Below are 8,726 nucleotides of genomic sequence, written 5' to 3' on the forward strand. Positions count from 1 at the left end.
ACAGTGACAGAATTAACACCTACCTTCATCAAACTTAGGATCTTTTCTAAACTATACAAAATATATTATAAATAATTTGTTTAAATAAATAGTGACGATGGATAGTCATCATAGAAATTTGCATAAGGAAAGATTTGCATTTTGGATTAACAAATCTTTGTTATTGTGACACTAAAAGAGTTTATATTTAAGGAAAACGGTCTATTCTTGACTCACTGATCTCCCATAGTAGGTGAACTGCGTGTAGTCGAACATCAGTCGGTTCCGTTTGTCCTCCCAGAGCCTGCGCTCACGCCTGCGGAGTATGGCTGACTCGTTCAATCTCTGACGCTTGGCAGCACGTGACTCACCCTCATCATCACTGTCCCCCTCCCGTTCGCTGCCATCCTCATCATCCTGTAAATGGAGAATAACAAATGATTTTGGAAAACCCTAATGTTATTTAATAATTTTGATTAGGTTTTTGTTCATCAGTGAAGGACGATTTAGATATATAGGCTACTGCAGAAAGTTTATTTATGGAGAAATAGGGTACTCCTAAGGAGAACAATGGAATGAAAAAAACCTTCCAGTAGGTTTGTTGGATGAACATAATTACATCAGCCTAACCTTATTCCAGGTTAACCGTCCCTCTCAGATCATATATTTACTATTTCCCCTCCTCTGATGAACCATTAGTAATAGTGAAGTATTATTGTCTATTTAATTTATTAAATTAAACTTTTCCTGCGCCCTATTTAAGTTAGCAAAATTGATTCACTATTAACTACAAAAATCACTAAACAATTTGGTGAAGTAAGTTATTTTATACTCTCTTATATCTTATACCTGTATGCTTTCCTCTGTTTTTAAGACAATAGAAGTGTATCTGATTTTAAGGCTCACCAAATCATCATTCCCGAATATGTCATCAAAATCGGGAATCACCTCTTCATCCCCAGGTTTCTGTACGATGTATATCTGTAATCAAAAAGAAAATTAAATTATGAGTTGGATTTATGTATTAAACCACTTTTGATTTAACAACAATAATATCTTTTGGAAATGTTAAATGTTTTGACAAGAAAACATCCACTGTATTTATGTATTAAGCCACTGTAAAAATGCCATATCACAGTGCCAAGGAAGCCAACCAGTTTTGATTACATTAAGTGCAAACAATTAACATCTTTGTTTTTTAAGGTAGCTTTAATAATATTATCAAAAACTAACTTTAAACAAAGTATTTCCAATGCATTAGATGTTTTAAATTCGTCATTGGTGCAATCTGGAATAAAAGTTACTGAGTAACTTTGTCTCTGTTACCTGCATTCCACTACTGATCACGCACTGTGTACTTCATATTTTATCAAATTAAAATTTTAACAAATGTTTCAGCATCTTTGACGAATTTTAGCTGAAGCTACGAAGAACATTTAAAAAGTCAACAGCTCAGTCAACTAAAAAGTCTTTAATATCAGTCAAATTTGTATTGTGAAGCAAATATAGTAATTTTTCCAAATTCTAAAACAAAATTTTCTGATCTTTCTTTTCCAATAAACCATACTTGGATGTAAATGAAATATATATAAAAAAGCGAAATTAGTCCAGCCGTTCTCAAGATTAGCGCTTAGCAACACATTTTGTGATTCATTTTTATACAGGGTGATTCAGGAAGATATGCAGAAACTGTGGGAACTCATTCTACATGTAAAAATAATGAAAAAAGTGTATATAAATAAGGGTTTAGAAATACTTCGTTAGCAAATTATGGTTAGCCAAAGATTCGCCCACATTTCAACTCACCATGTTAAACGAGGTCTTCCTGAAATTCTGATAAGGTAGATTGAGAGGTGAATTCAATTGTTTCTAGTAATTTTTGAGAAAAACATCAAATACAAAAATATGGAAGAAAAAACATTTTTTAATCTTTAAACAATAACTTTATTCTTTCCCCAAAAAACACATCAAAATTTGTAATAAAACCTGTAGAAAATGTTATTCTGAAGAAAGAGGTGTAAATAAAGTACACAGAACGTGAATAGATGTATCATTTATAATTTGAGTTAATAACTTGACTAATTTGACTTTATAACATTTATAAATTTACCAATGTATAATTTGACAATATAATTTTTCATTTGATGTAAAGTATTCTGTTTTATCATTCCTGACTATCTAAGGATAATTAGGGCTTACAATTATTTACCAATACCTCAAAGTTCATAAATAAATTTTGAACTAGCGTTCATAAATACAAGTATTTTTTAATAACTGAGAAGTAGGAAATAATACAATAAATATTTGATTTGAATAAAGATGTTCTGATTTTTTTCAATACTTAGGCTACAGTTAAATACATTCCAGTAACTTATTGCTTAGTGCAGACTTTCATAAAAAATTAGAACAAAAATTAATAGATTACAAAATATTTATTAATGTGATGCGGTAATGCGGTAAGTAATGCGAACAGTGATCGGAAGATAATATAAAAACATCTGAACATTTGTTCAACTTAATGGATATAATTGGAACTAAAGATATTAAGAGGCAAGATAAAAAAAGTCTTCTTTAATTTAATGTTATATTCTAAAGTTATATTTTCACAAGACAAAATAACCAGGTAAATTGACAATGTAACTTAAACTGTGGTTTAAAGGAATAAAACATGAAAAACTGTTAATTTTGAGGTACAAGACATTTTTAGTTTGTTTCTATCCAAAAAAAGTCAGCAGAGAACAAACAACCAGAAGGTTTCACATCTGAATAAAGTTTTAAGAATATTTACCTGCTCATTGTTATAAATGTTGCAAACATCTGACGGCCGGTGACTGTCGATTATGTAGAACACCACATCCTGTTCAGGCTGCAATACTTCTAGAAGGTCCAGAGTACCTCCACAATTTACAAGAATCACCAGCTTTACCTGCAGGGATATATTGTCTGAGTACAGTATAAAGCAAAGTTTGGTATTATACAGTGTAAATATTAAAGTACAGTAGGACAGTGGCATTATTATTTAATTAGCACCAGAAATATCAACTTGAGTTAAAAGTTTCTTAAAAATAAAAACTAATATATCTTTATTACAAAGTTAACTTAAGATAGGATGTTGAGTTTAGTTACTTGAACAAAATTAATTACATATACAAGGGCTATCCAGAAAGTAGATTATGTTTTGCTCTGTAGCCGCTAGGGGTGGGACTATCGCGGCCATTTTGATATCAGGGCGTTTCTCTGCACAGTGGCTATTCAGCCATGATAGTGTGAAGTTACTGTCACTCCTTGTTGATTTACAATGGCAGTTTAAAATTTGTGATGCAATTGAAAATCCCGTGAGTTGTGAAGTGTGGTCCGTAATACGGTTTTTGTTGGCTAAGCACAATAAACCAATTTCAATTTATCACCAACTCTGTGAAGTTTACAGGAACGATGTGATTACTGAAGGTAGAGTGTGTCAGTGGTGCATTAGGTTTAAAAATAGCCAAACTAATGTGCATGATGACAAACAACAAAGAGAACGGCCAGGCATTGTTACCGATGAAAATGTCTCTAGTCGATGAGAAGATTAAAGAAGACTATCAGTTCACAATGACAGAGCTCTCACTTAGTTTTCCTCAAATTTCAAGGAGTTTGTTGAATAGCTTCTAAGATTTAAGTAGTTGTTATTTAAACTTAGGTCACTGTAGTCCATAGTCCTTTTAGGGACTACATATGACGGAGCCATATAATAATTTGGGAATATAAGAAGACATACACGTAATGTAAATATGTGTCCAAACTAAGTTCATCAAAAATTTTAACACAACTATACATAGTATCTTTTGTGTGAAAGAAGCAAAAACAAAATTTCATGTGTATTATGAAGGAAACAGGATTTTTATGGACATTTGCTATCGTTCAGTTATACAAAAAATCAGTAACACTAAGTTTTGAGATCTGCAGTCAAATCTCTTCTTCAAATAGCTAACCTAACACATAATTAAAAACTAGGTTAAAATAATCATATCATATCAGAGCGTTGTGACACGCATAGGTCAGGAATCACAACCACCATGTAGTGTGTCAACTTCACTAACTAAAACATTCATTTAATACAAAACTAAACACAACAGTAATTATTTAAACTGAACTACAGAATACAAGTTACAATAGGACTGCATTCGCAGACCAACCACCTACGACTGACCAAATAGTAATAGTAAACGGCAATTGTCACGGTGGATGGCGGCAAAAAAGGAGGGAGCAGGAGTGGGCCTTTTCTTTATTGTTGTTTCATGCTAGATGAACTTATTACAACCATATTGTGATTCCACATTGGTTTATTACAAATATCTAATTTGTTTGAGACTTTTGGTTTTCTTTTTAGTTCGTTTTTCAGAATTGGTAACCAAGTGGCCTATCGTACACTAATCGTTGATTGAGACGTTGGTCTGCCAATTTAATATATAAAGCCTCAATTAAATTCCTTTTACAGAAACGAGGTTCCCAATCTATTATAGTGCCTTCACATCAATTCGTATTATGGTCTTCGGACCAACGATGGTGTGCAATTTTTTCATTTTTCTGTTAGACCCTTTCTTGGGCTTTCTTTGTATTCTTTTACCCTTATATTTAATAGTCTTTTTGTCTCGCCAATATATTCCCTGTTGCAACTCCATTTTATACTCTAATACAGTTTTTGGAATCCTGTATGCCATTTTTTGGTTTTGTTTTTACGAGACTTAATCTAAGAGAATTGTGTGTTTTAAACACAGTTCTAATGTTTACTTTCTACCCACTCTCAAATTTTCTCCGATAATCGCAGCACATTAGGGATTGACGTAAACGCAATTTATCATTATTGTGTTTTTCTGACTTCAGAATGATTCTTCAGGTTCATTTGCACTTATTTATTACTAATTGAGGGTATCCATTGCATCTAAGATCCGATTCAACTTTCATCAATTCCTCTTTTAATCCATTTTTATTTGAGCATAAGCTCTTTGCTCTATCAAATAACGAGTAACCCGCTCCTTCTTTGACAGACTTTTGATGATTTGATTGATAACATTTAAATATTTTCCTGTGTGTTTTCTTTCGAAAAACAGTAGTCAAGGATATCCCTGTCTCTTAATAAGCACACACACACACACACACACACACATCCAAAAAAAGGAGCTTGTTTTGGACTTTCAGTTTCACATTGTGAAGCGGATGGAAGGATACTATTAATGTGATTCAAATACTCATTCAAATCAATATATCCACAAGGTAAAACAATAAAGGTATGATCCACATACCTCCACCAAATCTTTGGTTTTTGAACTGAGCTAAAGCCAAGGCTTTTTTGCTCTAATTCCTTCATAAAGATATTGGCGAATATAGGAATTGGCGAATACAGTGTAGAACCCATTGCCTTGGGTAATTACCATCATCTTGAGGGCAATTTTGACCCTCTAACTAAAAATAAGTGGATTGAGTGCATAGTTTTTACAGTTCCATAATTACTGGCAAGGGAAGTTTTTCTTTCCTTTAATGGTCTTCTTTGAGATGTGATTCAATGATTTCGAGAGTTTTTAGAACTAATACATTTGTGAATAGACTTTCAATGTCAAAACTTACTAGTTTGACAGTTTTAGTCATTTCAAGAATTTTGACTTATCTATAAAATCCCTGGAATGTTTGATAAAAGTCAGTTTTTCTTAACAATGGCGCTAAAATGTACAAAAGGAACATAGAAATCAGAAAAATAGTGTTACTAATTTTTTGTATCACTGAACAATGGTAAATGTCCAGAAAAATCCTGTTTCCTTCACAATTCTTCCTTTGTCAAAAAAAAAAAAAAAAAACTTTAAACATGTGTATTTATTGAGGATTAGGATAATTCTTTTTAAGAAATAATTCTTTCTAAACAACATGGCCAGCTTAGTGAAGCCATCAAGGTGCACTGTGTTCGTTTGTATAGTACCTTCAGCTTTCATTCTTGGAAAGTAGGTTATGAGACCTTTGTACAGTAGTTTATCTCTTTGCTTTCTGATTTCTTTCCCCTGTATTCTTCTTTCTGTTCTTAACCTCGAAATTATATTAATTTATATCTGACCAGTATATCACTAATAATGCCAAGACAGGCTTGCTGAACTTGTCGGTTTTCTTTGCTCTAAAAAAATTGCATTGCAACAAATGTCTGGTGCATAATTTTCTATGCATTTTGCAGAGTACTGAAAATAAATTATGTCGTTTTTAAAATATGCTATTATAAAATATCAGGGAAAACAATTAGGGTTATTTACGTGCATACATCCATAGTTTTGTCAATTAAGTTAGGTTATATATAGTAGGCCTAATGTTTAAATAATGTTCTCAATGCATTACATGGTTTAACTTTATCACTGCAGCCATATGTAGTAAAAGTTAGAAAATATTTTTGTCATTGCTATTTTGCAATACACTATTGATCAATCAATGTATAATTAATATGTTTTTTCGAGAATTCAAAAATGTTTGTAAAACAAACTTAACAAAGCATTAGATTGTTATTAAAATTTAATGAATTTTATTTTAGTACACAACAAGAAACTGGCTACTTTTGTAAATTTTGTGTGCAGTATTCAGCAGCTTGGTTGTGCACTCATTCAGCACACCAGTAAAGATTGATTGAAATTAAAATAACAAATAGCCTTATCTACATTATTTGTAAGATGGTGAGATGCTTTCTTTTTCCAATTGATCTGATACAGTATAAAAATAAATGTTACATTCATTATTGAAAGGAAATGAAATAAAATTGCTGTTAGAGACCAAATGTTTAATTTTACGGACATGCTACCCACTTCTGCTAGATGTTTGGAATTCTGACTCTTGTAAATGTTACTAAATTTAAAACTACATTCTTATTTAATATTCTGTTCTGTTAAAGTTTATAATTATAGTTACTACTACAGTGAATGATATTTTAAGGTTGAAATCATTACGGTACTTACATCTGAAGCATGCTCTTCAAATGCTGTTATCATGTGCTGAATACCTTGAACAGGAATTAATGTGTAGACGATGCTGTCACATTGGAAAAGCCATTGGAGGATTTTGCAGGAACATACAGAATCAACGTCGCAATTTGCAAGGACCAGAACTTTCTAAAAAATATAGGCTAATTCATTATGTGGATATACACTTAATTATGCTACATTGTCTAAAAATAACAATGGGTAGGGTACGATAAGCGGACCCGGTTTTTTATATCGAAGAATATAGTGATCGATACCTAATATTCGCATCTGAAATCCTAGACTATCAATCGATATAAAAGTACCTATAGTCCTCAATAACAATCATATGTTTTAAATTAAAATATGAATTTAATATTTACAGTGATCAAACAAATTATTATAACCAAAATTAGGAAAACTGAAGACGACCATATTTACTCCTCTCACATTTATACAGTTGTTTCTTTCCCACAAATTTCACATGAGTTTTTCGGTTACGAGTCCAGCATGTTGAATCCATGAAAAAGAAATGTCGTATAGTTTTCAAAAATTGACTGCCATTTTTAATAATCAGAATTACTAATGTAAAATTGAAATATTATCCTACGTGTATTATTTTAGAGTGATTACAGCTGTTGGTATAGATTATTTCAGTTAATAGTTCAAAATAATTAATCAGTTTCGATTGATTATACCGATGGTTATAATTAAGTAATATTGTTTGCCAATTTCAATATAAAAAAACCGGGTCCGCTTATCATACCCTACCCATAACAATATATCATTTCCTCTAAAATAAAACATTAAAACATATTTATCAACCAACATAACTTTCTAGCTTAATAAATATAAGTATTTAATCGATGAATGTATATAAAATAAACTAACAATTTCAGTATAGACTACCTTGGCGGAATTATGTCTTGGAAGAAATTAGAGATGGTGAAATCTAATGTATAAATTAGGTAGGCTATATATGTATACATGTTTAGAAAAAGTATACCTATCACTATTTAGGAAAATTCTTGTTTGGAATAATTTATCTATTATTATTTTTTGTTAAAACTCTAGGATTGACCTATTTTCCACTTAGTGTTAGTCAGACATGTAAACACTGCAAGATATGCAAACCATGCTATTAGCTAAAGGCCTACTAACACAAATAGTAAACAGATTAACCTAAAAGTGGGTCACTTTTAAATTGAGAAAATTTGTTAGCACGGGTTCTTATTTTATCTAATAGAAATGGAAAGTATTTCAGTGTCTTACCTTGCCTATAATTTTCTTGTAGAAGTCATTGATTATATCGTTAATGTACATTTTAAAAACAAAAGTGTCATTATTTCAACAAAACCGTAATTTCTTACCAAACTTTCTTGTAAACTTTAGGCGCGAAACTATCACACACCACCAGACTCAGAGTTAAGATCCATATGACCAGATGTACCACAGCCATTAATATCGTTTAACTTTTTTAATCACCTTGTATGGTATTATATGATTTTTAAAACCATTATTAATATTTTATACGAGACAAAATTGTGAAACTAAAAATAGGTGTTTAAATTAAAATAACATAGTTAAAACATTGAATCAAACTTTCATATGTTTAATTAAATAGAATGTATATTGGTTTTTTTGTAATCTGTTTAACATATGTTTTAATAAAATTGTTAAAAAAAGAAATAACAAATAAAGAAATAAATGGCATATAGTATGTCATCAGAACATAACAAGTTTATTTTCAGAACAAACAAGAAAGTAGTAAATGTATTGCAA

The 8,726-nt window shown here is 31.0% G+C and overlaps 1 protein-coding gene across 1 annotated transcript in view; it reads right to left on the minus strand.

Moving 5' to 3' along the window:
* LOC124353887 (cell division control protein 45 homolog) overlaps nucleotides 1-8,368 on the minus strand; it is a 28,315-nt gene extending 19,947 nt beyond the window's left edge. Inside the window, exons 1-5 of the mRNA XM_046803932.1 lie at nucleotides 8,217-8,368; nucleotides 6,942-7,094; nucleotides 2,768-2,905; nucleotides 886-960; nucleotides 217-396 (exon numbers count right to left, since the gene is read on the minus strand). Coding sequence (XP_046659888.1) covers nucleotides 217-396; nucleotides 886-960; nucleotides 2,768-2,905; nucleotides 6,942-7,094; nucleotides 8,217-8,267 — 597 coding nt within the window. The 5' untranslated portion in view covers nucleotides 8,268-8,368. The remainder of the gene's footprint in view (nucleotides 1-216; nucleotides 397-885; nucleotides 961-2,767; nucleotides 2,906-6,941; nucleotides 7,095-8,216) is intronic.
* Nucleotides 8,369-8,726: the final 358 nt, after the last annotated feature.

The sequence above is a fragment of the Homalodisca vitripennis genome, chromosome 2 (genome assembly GCF_021130785.1).
Source record: "Homalodisca vitripennis isolate AUS2020 chromosome 2, UT_GWSS_2.1, whole genome shotgun sequence".
NCBI lineage: Eukaryota > Metazoa > Arthropoda > Insecta > Hemiptera > Cicadellidae > Homalodisca > Homalodisca vitripennis.